Source organism: Thamnophis sirtalis, unplaced genomic scaffold (genome assembly GCF_051295495.1).
Source record: "Thamnophis sirtalis isolate CommonGarterSnake01/CBP01778 unplaced genomic scaffold, rThaSir2_p1.2 scaffold_15, whole genome shotgun sequence".
Taxonomy (NCBI): Eukaryota; Metazoa; Chordata; class Lepidosauria; order Squamata; family Natricidae; genus Thamnophis; species Thamnophis sirtalis.
In genome coordinates, this window is record NW_028261395.1 from 37536019 (window position 1) to 37553708 (window position 17690).

The 17690-nt window shown below is 51.9% G+C and overlaps 1 protein-coding gene across 1 annotated transcript in view; it reads left to right on the forward strand.

The window, feature by feature from the left end:
* UBR4 (ubiquitin protein ligase E3 component n-recognin 4) overlaps window positions 1-11133 on the forward strand; it is a 125174-nt gene extending 114041 nt beyond the window's left edge. The window contains exons 96-107 of the mRNA XM_087702633.1: window positions 367-557; window positions 2039-2212; window positions 2712-2811; window positions 3549-3767; window positions 3881-3994; window positions 4079-4221; window positions 5050-5175; window positions 5414-5608; window positions 7316-7540; window positions 9392-9482; window positions 10424-10586; window positions 10688-11133. Of these exons, the coding sequence (XP_087558759.1) occupies window positions 367-557; window positions 2039-2212; window positions 2712-2811; window positions 3549-3767; window positions 3881-3994; window positions 4079-4221; window positions 5050-5175; window positions 5414-5608; window positions 7316-7540; window positions 9392-9482; window positions 10424-10586; window positions 10688-10752 (1806 nt within the window). The 3' untranslated portion in view covers window positions 10753-11133. The remainder of the gene's footprint in view (window positions 1-366; window positions 558-2038; window positions 2213-2711; window positions 2812-3548; window positions 3768-3880; window positions 3995-4078; window positions 4222-5049; window positions 5176-5413; window positions 5609-7315; window positions 7541-9391; window positions 9483-10423; window positions 10587-10687) is intronic.
* The last annotated feature ends 6557 nt before the right edge of the window (window positions 11134-17690 follow it).

Below are 17690 nucleotides of genomic sequence, written 5' to 3' on the forward strand. Positions count from 1 at the left end.
AGGCTGCGGACCTTGAGCTGATGAGAATCAAACTGCCAAACTGCAGGCGGACGGCAGTCAGCAGAAGAACTACATTCTAACCACTGCGAGGAAAGGAAGAAGGCAGGGGAGGGAGGGAGGGAGGGAGGGAGGGAGGAAGGAAGGAAGGAAGGAAAGAAGGAAGGAAGGAAGGAAGGAAGGAAGGAAGGAAGGAAGGAAGGAAGGAAGGAAGGAAGGAAGGAAGGAAGGAAGGAAGGAAGGAAGGAAGGAAGGACAGACACTTATATACCGCTTCACAGTGCTTTACAGCCCTGCAGGGAGCCGGGCTGGTGTCCCAAGGGCCCTCCATTTGCTTCTCTCAAACCGGATGGGCGATTCTCTCCGCAGGGCAACCTGATCCTGACGGGCGACAAGGACCAGCTGGTGATGCTACTGGATCAGATCAACAGCACCTTTGTCCGCTCCAACCCCAGCGTGCTCCAGGGCCTCCTGCGCATCATCCCTTACCTGTCCTTCGGGGAGGCGGAGAAGATGGAGATTCTGGTGGACCGTTTCAAGCCCTACTGCAGCTTCGACAAGTATGGACAAGGACGGTGCCCCGGGGCCGTTCTCCTTCTTCTTCTAAATACTTGGGTTAGGGTGTGCGTGCACACCAGCAGTGCCGCGTGACCTTCCCCCGTTGCACAAACAGAGCCGGGTGTGTGGATGTTGCCCGATTTCTCTCCAGCGCAAGGAGACGAGGAATGAAAACGGCTTCTCCTTTTGAGTTTCGTTCTCTTTTAATTTGCAATTTTAGTATATCACAGAAGTAAGTACACCCCCTCACATTTAGTAAATATTTAAGTATATCTTGCAAGTCATTTAGACATTAATGGCTGTATGTTGCGATATTTTGAGGGGACAGCACATTTACACTGTTATACAAGCTGAGTACTCACTACTTTACATTGTAGCCAAGTGTTATTTCTTCAGTGTTGTCACATGAAAAGATAAATATTTACAAAATGTGAGGGGCTGTACTTCTGTGATATACTGTAAAATACAAAGAAGAGAAGAGTAGAGAAAAGTAGGAAAGGGAGCAGGGGGGAAGGGGGGCATGAGATAAACGGGAGAAGAGAAAAAAGAAAGAAAAGGGGGCATTGACTCTGCTTAGCGCAGTAAAAGATGAACACACTCCATCCTTGATTTTTTGCCTAGCCACTCCTATGAACACTAAATCTTTATGACCAAGGTCATAAAGTTTCATTTGGTTTTTTTTTTCCCTTCGCAAGGGCAAATTCCAGAAGCAATATCCAAATAAGAACCTATTTTCCTCTTAGCATAAAACAATCCATTTAACCGTTCCTGCTTTATCTTCCTTACTATGGAAAAGTTTCATTGTCGTTTCAAACTGCCTAGTGGCTTTTCCTGGCCCTGATAAAGCAGAACATGACTCAGGTGGTCTTTCCGAGACCCTCTCGATGCCTCTGTTCTGACCTAGGCTTCCCAAAAGCACGAAGCTGATTCATCGTCCCGATAAAACCCCTTTTATTTGGTTTAAAGGGAATTCCTCTCCAGCAAAGTCCCGGCCAACCGTCTTTTATGAGATTTCACAACTGCAGACCTTTGTCAGGCTTGGAGAGCTGCCAGGCCGACATCTTCCAAACACCATGCAATCACTTGGCAAAAAGATGTTTACCCTAATGAATTGAACTAATTGTCTCCTGCAAACTCCACTCCCCTTTTGCTCCTCTTTATTCCTTATGGGAGGGGCCCTTCACCATCTACCTGTGGCTTTACTCCCGAATCGACCCTTGTTCCTTAGCGGTTCCCTTCATCTGGGAGCTCTGCGCACACGCACACTGGGAACAGGCTCCAGCTGTTCTTCTGCCTCACTGATGTCTGACTCTGAAGGCAGCTGATAACTGTCAGACGGCTCTGGCCCCCTCTCTGCCTCCGACACAGAGCCCTCATCAGAGCCTCCCCCAGACTCCAGGACTGGCCCATGTTCCTCCCCAACCCCCTCACTGTCCGAATCTGCCACCAGATTCAATAGCCTCCTTTCTTTCCTCTCTCTCAGGTACGACGAGGAACACAGTGGGGATGACAAGGTTTTCCTGGATTGTTTCTGCAAAATTGCAGCCGGCATCAAGAACAACAGCAACGGGCACCTGCTGAAGGACCTCATCCTACAGAGAGGGATCACCCAGGGCGCCTTGGACTACATGAAGAAGCATATTCCCAGCGCCAAGAAGTAAGAGACCCGCTTGGGGGTCGGGGGGAGGCAGGGACTGGCCTGGGGGTGGCTCCACTCCCCAAGGAACCTCTGAGGTGGGGGACAGGTTGGAGAGAGCGTGAGGTCGAATCCTTAGCTAGGCTGAGCCCCACAGTTTGTTGCATGCTGCATACTGGCCGTCCCCCCTCACAAGGACGGGTCGGGTTCCTATTGGGGCAGCCCAGGCGCCCCCTTTTCCACACTGGCAGGGGAATACTTCACTGGAGCCTCTTTTAGCCAGACGGTGGTGGGAGTTGCAGGCTGGCAGTCCAGAGGGTCACTGCTGTTCGCTTGAGGCCTGGATTTTAAAGGCCAGCCCTGCAGTTGTATCAGGGGAATCCTTGTGGAGGGTGGAGGGTCGGGGACACTTTCATTGCTCCCAAGGAGAGACAAGGCTGAGCGATGTTCCATGGATGCTTCTGCACTGATGCTCTCCTTCCCCTTTCCCCTCTCCTCCCCCTCCCCGCCAATCTGACAGTTTGGACGCCGATGTGTGGAAGAAGTTTCTGTCTCGACCGGCCCTCCCATTTATCCTGCGGCTGCTCCGAGGACTCGCCACCCAGCATCCGGCCACCCAGGTGAGGTGTCCTCCCTCCCTCAACCTTCTCCTCCTCCTCCTCCCTCCATCTTCTCCTCCCTCAACTTCCCCCTCCTCTCTTAACCTCCCCTCTCCTCCTCCTTCCTACATCTCCTACATCTCCTCCTCCTCCCTCAACCTCCTCCTCAATCTACCCTCCTCTCCTCCTCCCCCCTCTTCTGTTTTGCTGTGGAAAGCAGGAAGTGTTGCAGAGCAGCGGCCCCCAAAAGTTTGGCCACCTGGGATCAGTTCCATGGAGAAAGGTTTTTCTGTGGACCAGAGAGGGTGGTTTTGTGTGCTGCCTGCAATCCCCGGATGGGGCTTCTCTTATTTGCGCAGCCCAGTTTCTGGCATGCTGCGGGCCAGGGCCAGGGGTTGGGGACCCCTGTTATAGAGCCTGCCTTTGGCAGGGACAGTGCCTGAACACTGGATGCTCCCTGGCTTTCATTCTGTCCTCATGAGTTCAATGCTGGGCCCCGACATTTATCCTCCTAGCTGTGCCTTGGGGGAACGGGGCAGTGGGGAAGGGCCTTCACTCCCCCAGAGTGAAGCCTTTGTCAGTTAGGGAGTATGAGCATTTTAGTCCTGTGTCTGTGCTGCAACCTTTTGATAGCGAAAGGTTTAAAGGAAAATAACGGAGTGAATTGTCTCTTCATCCTATATCGAACATCGGTCTGGTCTATTGGCCCTCAAATTAAAAGCCTCCTCCCCTTTCCCCCCCCCCCACCTGCCCCGCAGGCGCTGATTGGGACTGATTCGATCTCCAACTTGCACAAGCTGGAGCAGGTCTCCAGCGACGAAAGCATCGGGACGCTGGCCGAGAACCTCCTGGAAGCCCTGCGGGAGCACCCAGATGTCAACAAGAAGATCGACGCGGCCCGCCGGGAGACACGGGCAGAGAAGAAGCGGATGGCCATGGCCATGCGGCAGAAGGCCCTGGGCACCCTCGGCATGACGGTAACGGGGTCCTCGCTTTTGGGTTGGCGGGAAGCAAGGAGGCCTTCGGGGAGTGCAAGCCCCGTGGCCCTTCCTCCTCCTCAATCCCTCCTCCGCTCTGCTTGGCTTGCCAGACGAACGAAAAGGGACAGGTGGTGACAAAAACGGCACTGCTGAAGCAGATGGAGGAGCTGATCGAAGAGCCTGGCCTGACGTGCTGCATCTGCCGGGAAGGCTACAAGTTCCAGGTGAGCCCAGAGCCGTACCTTCCCTTGGGAGGGGAGCGGGACGACCCCAGGCAGCTCACCCTAACTGCCCTTTCCCTGCCACAGCCCACCAAGGTCCTGGGCATCTACACCTTCACCAAGCGGGTGGCCCTGGAGGAGTTTGAGAACAAGCCTCGGAAGCAACAGGGCTACAGCACCGTCTCCCACTTCAACATCGTCCACTACGACTGCCACCTGGCAGCGGTCAGGTAAGGAAGCCCGGTTGGCATTCAGCCAGGCCTGGATCGGTGTGAGGAAGCCCACTTAAGTCAGATGGAGCCGGTCAGCTAATTGGGGTGGAGGTTTTATCCATGAAGAAGTGGTATTCACTTAACTACCGGTTTGCAAATGTCCATCTCTGCGCATACTCTCAGCCTTCTGCGCATGCGCTTTTGGCAAAAAAAAGGGCCTAAATGGGATGTCAGGAGGGGTGGGCGAGGTGGGTGGGCAGGGCCACCTGTGATTTTTGCTACCGGTTTGGGCAAACTGATCCGAACCGGTAGAATACCACCTCTGATGAAGACCCACGGATAACCCAGGTCTTGCGTAGGGGCCCCGTGGAAAGGGGTGGATTTGTCATTTGTCATTTATTTGACATTTCTAGGCCGCCCTTTTCCCTGAGGGGACTCAGGGCGGCTTACAATTAATGGGAAGGGGGTGCAAGACAAAACACAAGAAAAAAATGTGAATAAAAAAAATAAACCAGTAAAACACAACATTCATTCAGCATTTGGGCGGGGCGAGATTAGGATCTTATCCCCAGGCCTGACGGGATAGCCAGATCTTGAGGGCTGTGCGGAAGGTCTGGACGGTGGTGAGGGTGCGCATCTCCACAGGGAGATCGTTCCAAAGCGTCGGAGCTGCAACTGTGAAGGCTCTCCTCCACGTAGTCGCCAGTCGGCACTGACTGGCAGATGGAATTCGGAGGAGGCCTACTCTATGCGATCTGATGGGACGGAGGGAGGTAATTGGCAGAAGGTGGATGGGCTGGGAGAGCTCCACGCCCCTGACGGACATGCGTTTCTTTCGCCTGGCAGGTTGGCGCGGGGCCGCGAGGAGTGGGAGAGCGCTGCCCTGCAGAACGCCAACACCAAATGCAACGGCCTCCTGCCAGTCTGGGGGCCGCACGTCCCGGAATCTGCCTTCGCCACCTGCTTGGCAAGGTGAGTTGGAAGGACGCCCTTTTCCTGGAACACCTGCGGCACCTGGCAAGGGGCATCTCCCCACCTGGGAGGAGGAGGAAGAAGCCCTTGTGTGTCTCGTGAGGTGTCCCACTTGCCAAAAAAAAGTCTGTTTTCGTGGCTTGTCCCTCCTTAACCTCGTTTTCCCACGGAATCGATCCCAAATGTCATCCCTTAGGACTCAGGGAGCCCTAATTTTCTCATGGTTTTCCCTCTACAGGCACAACACTTACCTCCAGGAGTGTACGGGGCAGCGGGAGCCCACCTACCAGCTCAACGTGCACGACACCAAGCTGCTCTTCCTCCGGTTTGCCACGGAGCAGTCGTTCAGCGTGGACACGGGTGGCGGCGGCCGGGAGAGCAACATTCACCTGATCCCCTACATCATTCACACAGTGCTTTATGTCCTCAACACGTCAGTATCTCCCAGACCCTTAGTTGTGCTTTTAGCCCTAGGTTGGAAGGATCAGGGCGGAGGAGGAGGAGGTGGTCAGCAGTTAACGGCTGAGCATGTTGATCGCAGAGGGTTTGCATGTTCCCCTCCTCCACTGCCTCATTGCCCGTCTCTGCGGCTGGTGCTAAAATCTTGTCTGCCAGGCTGTGGGCAGCAGGTGTTCTGATTTAGGCTTCCCCAGCAGTCCTCGTCCCGATAAACCCCTTTTATTTAATTGACAGTGAATTCCTCTCTGGCAAAGTCTTTCCACTCCCACAGTCTTTCAAGATAGTTCACAATTACCGACCTTTATCAAGCTTGGAGAGTGGCCAGGCCGAGATCTTTCAGACGCCACAATATTTGGCAAGGATGCAGGAATGAACTAATGGTCTCCTGCAAACTCCGCTCCCCTTTCGCTCCTCTTTTATTCCCTATGGGAGGGGCCATTCACCGTCCACCTGTGGCCTTACTCCCAAGTTGACCCTTGTTCCTTAGCTGCTCCCTTCATCTGGCAGCTCTGTGCATGCGCACACTGGGAACAGGCTCCAGCTGTTCTTCTGCCCCACTGATGTCTGACTCCGAAGGCAGCTGATAACTGGCATAGGGCCCTGGCCCTCTCTCTGCCTCAAACACAGACCCCTCATCAGAGCTTTTCCCAGACTCCAGGACCGTACCGGTTGCACCGGGATCCAGAACCCGCCACTGATTTATACTCCTTGCAGACAGTTGGTCATTTGCATTCTTTTTAGGGAGTCATTGAGGCCACTCGGAGGTTTGTCTCTGTCCTTAGAATCACCTGAGTGATACAAATGGGTGCGGAGCCTTCTTGGGACTGCTGAAAGGACTGTGTTGTAGACTCGAGATCACCTATCGTCGTGATGGCGAGCCTGTGGCACGCGTGCCACAGGTGGCACATGGAGCCATATCTGTGGGCACGCAAAGTCTGATTTTTGGGCCTTCTGGACCCACCAGAAGTCGGGAAACAGGCTGTTTCGGTCTCAGGGGGGATTGGGAAGGCTGTTTTCGCCCTCCCCATGCTCCTAGAAAGGGTCTGGAGCCTGGGGAGGGCAAAAAATGGTTCCACCCTGCCATCGCGTACCAAAAGCGAGGGTTGCACCGGAGGGGGTTGTGGCCGCATAGAATTATGGGTGTGGGCACGCATGCGCACAACCACAACCCCCGCTTTTGGCCTGCGATGGCAAAAAGCCATCACTGACCTATTGTATCTGTTGAGAGAGGGCTGTTCAATGTGGACATAGATGGCCTCCAGGTGGCCTCAACGACTCTCTAAAAAGGATGCAAAGGACCAGCTGTCTGCAAGGGGTATCAATCCTTCCCTTCCACACCATCCAGTCAGAGCTGAAGAAGCGTCTTGGATGAGAAGTGAAATGTCTTCAAAGGAAAGACTGGAAAGTCCAATTGCCTCCTGAAAAAGCACCTTTGGGACAAGGGGCTTGGGTCTCTCTCTCACTCTCACTCTCACTCTCACTCACACACACACACACAGAGTCAATAAAAGAAGAATGGGACTCCTCTGCTGGGCTTCTCACCTGCTTGGTCCTTATTTAAGACATGCGTTCTGGGCCAGGCAGAGATGAGGCCTTGTGACCTGTGGACTGGGGTGGGGAAAGGCTTCTTCGGTCCAAATCCCCTCCCCCTCTTGACAGCCTCTGCTTCCTTCCTCTGCAGGACGCGGGCAACCTCTCGAGAGGAGAAGAACCTGCAGAGTTTCCTGGAGCAGCCGAAGGAGAAGTGGGTGGAAGGAGCCTTTGAGGTGGACGGACCCCACTACTACACCGTCTTGGCGCTTCACATCCTGCCCCCCGAGCGGTGGAAGGCGATGCGCATCGACATCTTGAAGCGTCTGCTGGTCATCTCCCACGCCCGGACGGTGTCCCCGGCAGGAGCCAGCAAGTAAGCACACGAGACACAGCTGGGCGTGTTCTGACCTAAGCTTCCCCTAAAAGGGGAAAGTCCTGGTCCCGACAAAACCCCTTTTATTAAATGAATGTGAATTCCTCTCATTGACATTCAGCAAAGGCCTGGCAAACAGTCTTTCAAAGGAATATTTATGACTGCAGACCTTATCTGTCTTGGAAAGCTGCCATGTCAATATTTCCCAAACGCAGTGCTGTGCAAGGAAAGACTTGGCACATAGTCTCTGAGATTCATGGACAGATCTTCACACTCCTGAAACGAAAAAATGAATTGTTTCCTGCAAAAGCCCCCTCCCCTTTCGCTCCTCTTTTATGTCCTCTGGGAGGGGCCATTCACCATCCACCTGTGGCCTTACTCCCAAGTCGACCCCTGTTCTTTAGTTGTTCCCTTCCTCTGGCAAGTCTGCTCATGCGCACACTGGGAACAGGCTCCAGCTGTTTTTCTGCCTCATTGATGTCTGACTCTGAAGGCAGCTGATAACTGTCAGACGGCCCTGGCCCCCTCTCTGCCTCCGACACAGAGCCCTCGTCCGAGCCTTCCCCAGACTCCAGGATTGGCCCATCTTCCTCCCCAACCTCCTCACTGTCTGACTTCTGCCAGCTCTACTGATCACTGGTGGGCCACAACAGGGTGTGGACAGGCCGTCCTTGATTTACGGCCACTTAAAAGTGGTCATTAAAGCAAGGGCTGCTTGGGAGTCCCTTTTTTTTCAGGGCTGTCACAACTTCCCTGAATGAATGGTTGTAAGTCGAGGACGACCCACGAGCCTGGGAGTTGCCCTTCCCCCTTGGCCAATCCAGTAGAGCCAAAGCTGCTCCAACTCAATTTGAGAGTTCACCTGATGAAGGCTGGATTTGGGGTAACAGCTCCTTCCGGCTGCTGCCCGCGTTGTCTGTCCATCTTCCGAGTCTGCTGGGATGGGGGTTTTTCTGAGGTCAGGGGTGACTGGTTTGCTGCCCTCCTGGGTCTCAAAGGTGCTTTTTTCAAGAGGCAACTGGACTTTCTTGTTTTTTTTTCCTTGAAAATGTTTCCTCATTCAAGAAGCGACAGGGTAGTGGGGAATGGAAGGATTTATATTCCTTGCAGACAGCTGGTCATTTGCATGCTTTTAATGGGTCCTTGAGGCCGCTTGGAGTTTTATCTGTGTCCTCACGCTCACTCGAGTGGGGCTAATGGTCCAGTTGCCCCCTGAAAAAGCACCTCTGGGACAACCATAACCGGGCTCCAGGCTGTGTGCATTTCCCCTCTCAGTGGTCTCCTCCTTGCCCTTACTGCTGGATGATTCACTGGCTGGAATTACCGTATTTTTTGGAGTATAAGATACACCTCCCCCCCCCAAAAAAAGAGCATGGAAATGTTGGTGCCTCTTATACACTGAATGACACTGAATACAGCCATTTTTGCCCATCCGGAGCCCTGCCCCTGCATCCCATTTTTGTGAAAAACGGGCCATTTTTTGCAAAAATGGAGGCGTTTTTGCCTTCCCCCAGCAGCATTCTGCAGGCTTCAGCAGGGCTAAAGGAAGGCAAATACGCCCATATTTTTCAGACTGTAAGATGCACCGGTGTATAAGATGCACCAAGATTTCGAAGAGGCCCGTTTTCCGCTCCCATTTTTTGCAAAAGCGAGGGTTTTTGCTTTCCCCGGCCCTGCTGAAGCCTGCAGAGCGCTGCTGGGGGCTTGGGAGGACCAAAACTTTTTTTTTCCTTACTTATCTCTTTGAAATCTTGATGCGTCTTATACACCGGTGCGTCTTAAAGTCCGAAAAATACCCTAATCTGCCCACCCACAGGACCTGATGGCCGGCCTTTCTTCCCTTCCTAACAGGCTAACGGACAAAGCTGTGAAGGACTACGCAGCCTATCGCTCCAGCCTCCTCTTCTGGGCCCTGGTTGATCTCATTTACAACATGTTCAGAGTAAGTGCTTCCCTTGCATCGGGGTGGCCGAGGGGGGAGCACGGGAGCTGCCAAGAATCCGGGCACGGGGCACACCTACGATGGCGTTGCCATGACTGATCTGCCCTCTACAGCCTCTGTGGCACAGGGGCCAACACTTCCAGGCAGAGACCCACGCTCTGAATGTCTACCAAGCTGAAAAGGAGACCCCAGGAGAGCCCCATTAGACCCTTCCGTTCACCCCCAAGAAGGATTGGTTAGGCCAAGGGTATATCTGAGCCCTCCCTCCAGGGGACAGTTTGACAGATTCCCCATTTCCAAGCTAGGGTTTAGTCTTGGCCCCTCTCTATCCCTTCCTCTCCTCCTTCCTTCCTTCCTTCCTCCTTCCCTTCCTTCCTTCCTTCCTCTTTTCCTTCGTATCATCATTCTTTCTTTTTTTCCTTCTTTCATTCTTTCTCTCTCTCACCCTCCCTTCCTCTTCTTGCTTTCATTCTCTTTCCTCCCTATTTCCCTTCTCTTTCTTTTTCTTTACTTTCTTTTTCCATTTTCCTTCCTTCCTCCATCCCTTCCTTCCTCTTTTTACTCATATCATTCTTGTTCTCTTTCTTTCTCCCTCCCTCTCTCTCCCCCTCCCTCCCTCTTTTTTCTTTTATTCTCTTCCCTCCCTATTTCCCTTCTCTTTCTTTTTCTTTCCGTTCTTTTCCCCTTTAACATCCTCCCTTCTTCCTCCCTCCCTCTTTTCCCTCATATCATTCTCTTTCTTTCTATCTTTCTTTCTTTCTTTCTCCTTCCCTCCCTCTCTTCCTCTTTTTTATTTCATTTCCTCCCTATTTCCCTTCTCTTTCTTTTTCTTTCCTTTCTTTCTCTCTTTTCCTCCCTCCCTTCCTCCCCATCACTCTTTTCCTTCCTTTCCTCCCTCCCCCCACGTGCCAACGTCTCTTCTGCTTCCTCTTCCCCTTCAGAAGGTGCCTACGAGCAACACAGAGGGAGGCTGGTCCTACTCTCTGGCCGAGTACATCCGCCAGAACGACATGCCCATCTACGAGGCGGCCGACAGAGCCCTCAAGTCCTTCCAGGAGGAGTTCATGCCCGCGGAGACCTTCTCAGAATTCCTGGATGTGGCTGGTGAGTGCTTGGCATCTTTCGGCTTCGTCCGGATACCAGCGGGTGGGGCGTGCCGGTGCACCTGCCCAGCCGGCTTTGACTTATATCCCGCTTTATTTCAGGATTGTTATCGGAAATCTGCGACCCTGACGGCTTCCTGAAAGATCTCTTCAACTCTCTTCCCTGAGCGCCCCCCCCCCCGAAAAAGAGACTTTGGACTCCCATCCCCCCCACACACAATTCATGCCTCCCCACCCCCATTTCTCAAGGAACGTTGCCGTCACTTTTTCCTCGCCTGCCCATTCCTCGGCCCACGCTTCTTCCTTCCTTTCTCCTCCTCCTCCACCTCGAACCCCATTCCGGAGTGATGGATTTGGGCTGATTTTCCTCCAGGCCCCCCCCCCCTTTTTGGTCTTTGCTTCTCGGCAGCCTTTCCTTCCACCCAAGCCGGAACGTGTGACGGACTCACAGAATCCAAGCCTGGTCAAAGTTTTTTTTTTTCTGCTTCTATGTGTATGATCATTTTATCGGTCAATAAATAAATTAAATACAGTCGGAAGGAAAGACACGCCTGGCCCGGTGTGTCTCTGCGTCAGTGCCTGGGAATGGCTCTTTTGCTTTCCTCCCAGGGCTTCCGTGGAGAATGAGCAGTTGGAGAGACTCTCCAAATCTTCCCTTCGTCTGCATCCTGCAGCCTCCTTGCAGGACGTTGTCCCCTGACAACACTGGTTGTTGAATTGCCTGTTCTCTCCACTTCCTGGCATTCTCCTCTCCACTTGTGTTTCTTCCTCAAGAAGAAGAAAATGTGAAATCTTCCGATGGGGGCAAAGGAGCGGGAAGATACTCCGCTACTGGCACTTTTTTTTTTCCTGGCACCAAAGTGAAATTTTCCTTGTGTCACCCCATCTTTGGTTCACCCACCGAGTTGGACTGGTGGCACCCTGGATTTCGTCCGTCTGTCCCCGCCATCTCGCATGCTTGGTTGGGCCTCTTTTTCCAGAGGTTGTCCACAGTGGTGAAATTCAATTTTTGTTCTGTGGGCGTGGCTTGGTGGGCGTGGCAGGGGAAGGATACTTCAATGTCTCCATTCCCATCCCACTCGGGGGCCAGCCACATTACTCAAAATTTCTGCTACTGGTTCTCCGAACTACTCAAAATCTCCACTACCGGTTCCCCAGAACCTGCTGGATTTCACCCCGGTTGTCCTCCTTTCTTAAAAATGCAGATCTTGCCCAGCTAGGAGCTCTTTCACGCCCTAACGAGGGCAGCATAAATAGATATGCAGCAGTAATGTCCTCCTCTTATCTTTACTAGGTGGACAAGCGGGATCTCGTACCACTGCCACTACCCGAACCAACGCGAACCAGCACAATGCCACCTCTGGGGTGCAGCCACCCCGGATGAGTAATCTTGCATCTTGAGCAGCCTGGCATTAATTGGGGTGACCCATTCTGCGGGGAGCGGCTCCTTGTAGCCTGATCAGCACTCGCTGGCCAAGCCAACAAGATGTGGGCGGATGAGCCGAGGCGAAGCTGCCTTAATGCTATCCTTCTGCTCCTCGGGAAGCTTCGGGAGACGCCATTCCGGATTTCTCAACCGGTCGCCTTAACTTAAGCAACTTGACAAAAAGGGATTAAATCCGATGAGAAACGAGGATCGGCTCCGTGGCCCGGAGGCAGGGCCGGGATGGTTAATGGTTAGGGAATGTGACCGGAGTGGTTAGAGGCGTCGGTTTTAAGTTTTGAGCATCGTTTCGTCACGGGGTGGCCAAATGTAGACGTCTTGCTGTTGGCATCAAAGAGGGAAAATGTGGGTCTCCGTGGGAGGCAGGGGTGTGTATTTTGGGCATGGTTGTTGCCAAGGAGAGACGGGCAAGGAGGAGCCCAAGGCCTGGCAACAAGGTGTGCTTTGCCAAAAGGAAACAGGTTTGCCCACATGGCCTATATAGATTCTCAATCATCCAGGTCATAGTTGTCCCAAACTTCCTTGATTGCCTTGTTTCCCCCTTGAAAACATTTTGCTTCTCATCCAAGAAGCTTCCTTACCGTATTTTTATGACTATAAACCGCACTGGTGTATAAGACGCACCAAGATTTCGAAGAGGTAAGCAAGGGGGAAAAAAAAGGTTTTGCCTTCCCTCAGCCCCCAGCTGAGGACTCTGCAGCCTTCAGCAGGGCTGGGGCAAGAAAAAAACACCCCAATTTTTCTCCCGTTTTTACAAAAATGGGGACATTTTTCCCTTGCCCCAGCCCTGCTGAAGGCTGCAGAGTGTTGCTGGGGCCTGAGGGAAGGCAAAAAAGCCTCAGTTTTTGCGATAAACGGCCCATTTTTCACCTGTTTTTCACAAAAACAGGGGCATTGAAGCCTTGCCTACAGCCCTGCTGAAGCCTGCGGAGGGAAAGCCAAAAAGCCTCCATTTTTGTGAAAAAACAGCCCATTTGTTTTGCAAAAATGGGATGCAGGGGTGGGGCTTTGGGAGGCCAAAAATGGCTGTATTCGGTGGATAAGATGCACAAACATTTCCATGCTCTTTTTGGGGGTGGGTGGGTGCAGCTTATACTCTGAAAAATACGGTAGTTCTGACTGACCTGAACGGAGTGAACGTCAGTCAGAACCCAAGAAAGCTGCTTGGATGAGAAGCGAAACCTTTTCAAGAGAAAAGAACCGCAAAGTCCAGTTGCCTTTCGGAAAAAGCACCTTGGAGGACAACTATGACCGGAGGGATGGGGAATCTCCGTAGACATTTAGCCAGGACAGAGGTGTGGCAATGTGAAAGGATGCGGAGCGCCAAGGGCCAAGGGGCAGAGTTTCAGGAAGACTCTGCAGCAGGAGAATGTAGGTAGTCCTCAACTTACGACCACAATTGAGCCCAAAAATTATGTGGCTGAGTGAGACATTTGTTCAGTGAGTTTTGCCCCAGTTTACAACTTTCCTAAGTGAATGCCTGCAGTTGTTAAATTAGTAACCTGTTGTTAAGTGAAACTGACTTCCACATTGACTTGGCTTGTCAGACGGTCGCAAAAGGGGATCACTTGATCCCGGGACGTTGCAACTGTCATAAATGTGAGTCAGTGGTCAAGCATCCCAATGTAAACCACTCAACTGGGGGGATACTGCAACGGTCGTAAGTGTGGGAAACGGTCGCAGAGCTGTTTTTTCAGTGCCGGCGTAACTTGGGACGGTCACTGAGTGAACTGTTGTAAGTCAAGGACTAGCTGCAAAGTGAAAAGACCCCCCTGAGTCATCAGTGGGCTTGCTAAGTGGGGAATGTCCCCCTCCCCGTAGCCAACAAGGGCACCCAGGGTGCTTCACCTTCTGTCAAAAAAAAAAAAAAGAGCATGTATAGCCTTTAGGAGGCTTATAGAGTGCTTTTGGGGGCTGGGGGGGCAAAAATGAACAAAAAATTGCCTGTTTCTTGCTTGTTTTTGCCCTCCCCAGTGCCCAGGAGCACTCTATAAGCCTCCTATAGGCTCTGCACTGCCATTTTGGTAAAGGGGGGCGGCATTTCAAGAGGCCAAAAATGCTGTATTCAGTGTATAAGACGCACCCAGATTTTCACCTTCTTTTTTGAGGGAAAAAAGGTGCGTCTTATACTACGAAAAATACTGTATTCTTGGGGCATCCTGGCCCGCTTTCTCCCTCCTTTGACCTGGAAAGCCCCCATCCAAAGTCAGGTCTCTAGTCCTCGGCCACCGGCTGTGTTGCTCTCCTTGTACAGGCTCATCCATCGATTGCCTTGCAAAAGTCTTCCCCCCCCCCTCCCATCAGATAATATTCCTCTTATTTCCCACCAGCAGAGATCCTTCAGGCAGTGACTCAGGCCGGCAGGAAGGTGCAGGGCTCCCTGGGATCTGTGGCTAGATCTCCGGCAAGCTGGACAGCCCCTAAAGCAGGATCTTTTGGGCAGGACAGCAGGTACAAAATAAGAGCAGAAAATAAGGCCTAACGTGATTTTTCAGGATCATCTTTTAACGACTCCATAATCCCTTGCAGGGTGGAGTCTGGGCAACTGAATGGAGCTGGCCGGATTCCCTTCCTGTCACCAATGCGGAGTTCTATTCAGCAGAGATAACAGCAGAGATAACAGCAGAGATAACAGCAGAGTGGGTTGGGCTGTGAGGACCTCCAAAAGTCTTCTGGGTCACCGGCTGTGGCCAGAGAAAGCTTGATGAGTCCTTAGGAAGTAGATAGGGCTGGGGGAGTCATCGAGGTTCCCCCTGGCATTCTCTTCAAGTCTCTCGAACCTAGCTCCCCTCATCCTCAGCCACTACCATGGAGAAGACTGGACCATGTAACAGCCCTTTGCCAAAACATAGCCCTTGCTTGCCTCCATTCAGTTCTCCCTTGTTCTCCTAAAATACAAGTGGTCCTCAACTTACGACCACAATCATCATTGTTCAACGACCCCATGATCCCTTGTGGGGTGGAGTCTGGGCAATTGAATGGAGCTAGCAGAGTGTTTTACTGGCCAGATGCCCTTCCTGTCACCAGGGCAGAGTTCTATTCAGCAGATATATTCTCATTGCTCCTAGGGACAAATATCCCTCTGCCTAGGATCAAACTCACAGCCTGCAAGGCGAGAGCCCCACCTCTTAAGCCACCGCACCACCCCATGATTTTTCAGGAGGCTTGTAAAATAAGCCCTACCCCCAAAAATAAGCCTCAGTGGTTAAGACCGTCAGCTTGGTTCTGTATTTCCCCTTAAATAAGACCTAACTGAAAAATAAGCCCCAATGCGTCTTTTGGAGCATAAACTTAATATAAGACCCAGTCTTTTTGCAGGGAGGAAACACAGGTAAATCCCAGGACCTTGGCCTTCCATGAGGGCAACATTCTAATGTTGGCCTTTGAGTCAACGGAGTTTCATCTAACCGTGAAGATGCCCAGCCCATGGAGGAAAGGAACTGGGAGGCTCCGTTTCCTGAGGGAGGCTTGGTTCTCTCAATGATCCGGAGAGATTGAGGTCATTTTAGGGGTGTTAGGCCTGCCCTCGGCTCCTTCCCTGAGGAATGAGGTGTTGAATGCCTCTTTCCTGGATATCGTGCCAATGGCTTCTTTGCAGCTTTTCTCTTCCACTTCCAGAGTGGTGAGCTGGCAGGGGAAAGGCATCGAGCAAAGGTTTAGAAAAAAAATGAAAACTTTTTTTGCCGAGCGTGCTGGATTTGCAAGCCTGGGGGAGGGAGCAAGCAGGGAGGGGCATTTCACCTGCTTTTTAAAGCAAAGGGAGAGAAATCCAAGGCTGGGCTAACGTGGGAAGCACGTCAGCGAACTCCGTTATACCTCCTGGGGCTTCACACAACCTCCCCGCCCCATCGGTAAAAAAGGAGAAATTAATCCACCTTAGGGTAGCGTTTTTGTGAACGCCAATCTCAGGTCCCTGAAGTGGTGTGCAAATTGGGAGTGCTGACGAAGGATTTTAATTGCAGGAAAGGCCTCCAGAGGCAATCAAGCAATGACGAGGCTTGGCAATTCAAACCCGTCATGAAAAGTCAGTGGCAGGGGATAGCAATAGGAATGGCTCTTAGACTTATATACCGCTTCACAGTGCTTTTATAGCTCTTTCTAAGCGATTTTCAGAGTCCGTGTCTTGCCCCCAACAATCTGGGTCCTCCTTTGACCCACCTCGGAAGGATGGAAGGCTGAGTATCCACCTTGAGCCTGATGAGATTTGAACTACCAAATTGCAGTCAGCCGACAGTCAGCAGAAGTAGCCTGCAGGACTGCACTAGGGGTGGGTTCCTACCAGTTCTAACCTATAGGAGAGGTTCCACAAATCTACAGTGCCGTTTAGAACCGGTTCCAGCTCCCTCCCCCTGCCTGTCCGGACATCATCAAGATGAAGAGTGAGAGGAGGAATTCTGGGAGTTGAAGTCCACAAGTCTTAAAGCTGTCAAGTTTGAACACCCCTGGCCTTTTATTTCTAAAGGATTAGGGGTGCAAGTGTCTTGTAACTTGACAGCTTTAAGACTTGCGTGCTTCAATGCCAGAGTTCCTGAGCCAACATGACTGGAGGAGGAATTCTGGGAGTTGAAGTCCACAAGTCTTAAAGCTATCAAGTTTGAACACCCCTGGGGTTTTTTTCCTAAAGGTTTAGGGGTGCAAGGGTCTTGTAACTTGACATCTTTAAGACTTGCACACTTCAATGCCAGAGTTCCTGAGCCAACATTTTGATTGCTAAGCGAGGGCGTTGTTAAGTGAGTTTCACCACATTTTACAAGTTGGACATGCCCACCCGGTCACATGGCCGGCAAGCCACTCCCACAAAGCACACCGACAGAAGAGGTTCTAAAAATTTTTGAAACCCACCACTGGACTGCACTCTTAACCACTGCGCCACCGCAGTGGGATGGAGAGAAATAAGCCATTCTCCCCCCCACCCCCCCTTTGAGAATTACAGGCCTAAAGAAAAAAAAAGTGGAATTAGGGGGCTTCGTACGTCTGGGTTTCAGAACAGAAGAAAAACCAGGCACTCAAATAACGTCCTTTCCCGGGAATTCAGGAGCCAGGCTCTTTCATGGATTCCCACGGCTAAACCCCCGCTGGGAACGTTTTGCCCTAAATACCGTAGCTGCTCTTGCAGGACGGGATGGAGCCATTCCTTCTGAAGGCAAGACGCCGCCGTTTCTTGATCAGGCATGTCCCAAAAGACAGTTTTTACAGGCTTTCTGTTTTGACAGTCCCTTACAAGTGCGTTTGTGTGTGGTGTGTGGGGGGGGGGTTGTTTTCCTCCTCTCCTTTCCCCTTTTTCCTTTCCAAGTCACAAGGAGAGTTGCTGGGGGCTCCGCGAAACAAACAAAGCTTCGCCAGCATTGCGTTTTGCAATCTTGGCGTAGAGCCTGCCCTAAACTTTGTGGCTGCCGCAATTATTTTTGCCCAAGATAAATCACTCCGGAAAGTTGGGTTCCCCCATTTTCAAAGGCCTGGCAAATAAACAAATCGGGTTTTTATTACTTTGAAACCTTGGCAGCTCCCAGAGAGAACCCTCACCCCAACCAGGGTTAGCCGCCAAACACGTTGCAGTTAACAACAACAAATTTCCGGCAACCTAATAGGCTAAAATGTGATTGTCAAGACCAGCCACAAAAGCCTTGTTAAAAAACTATTTTCACAGAATGTTTTTGTTGT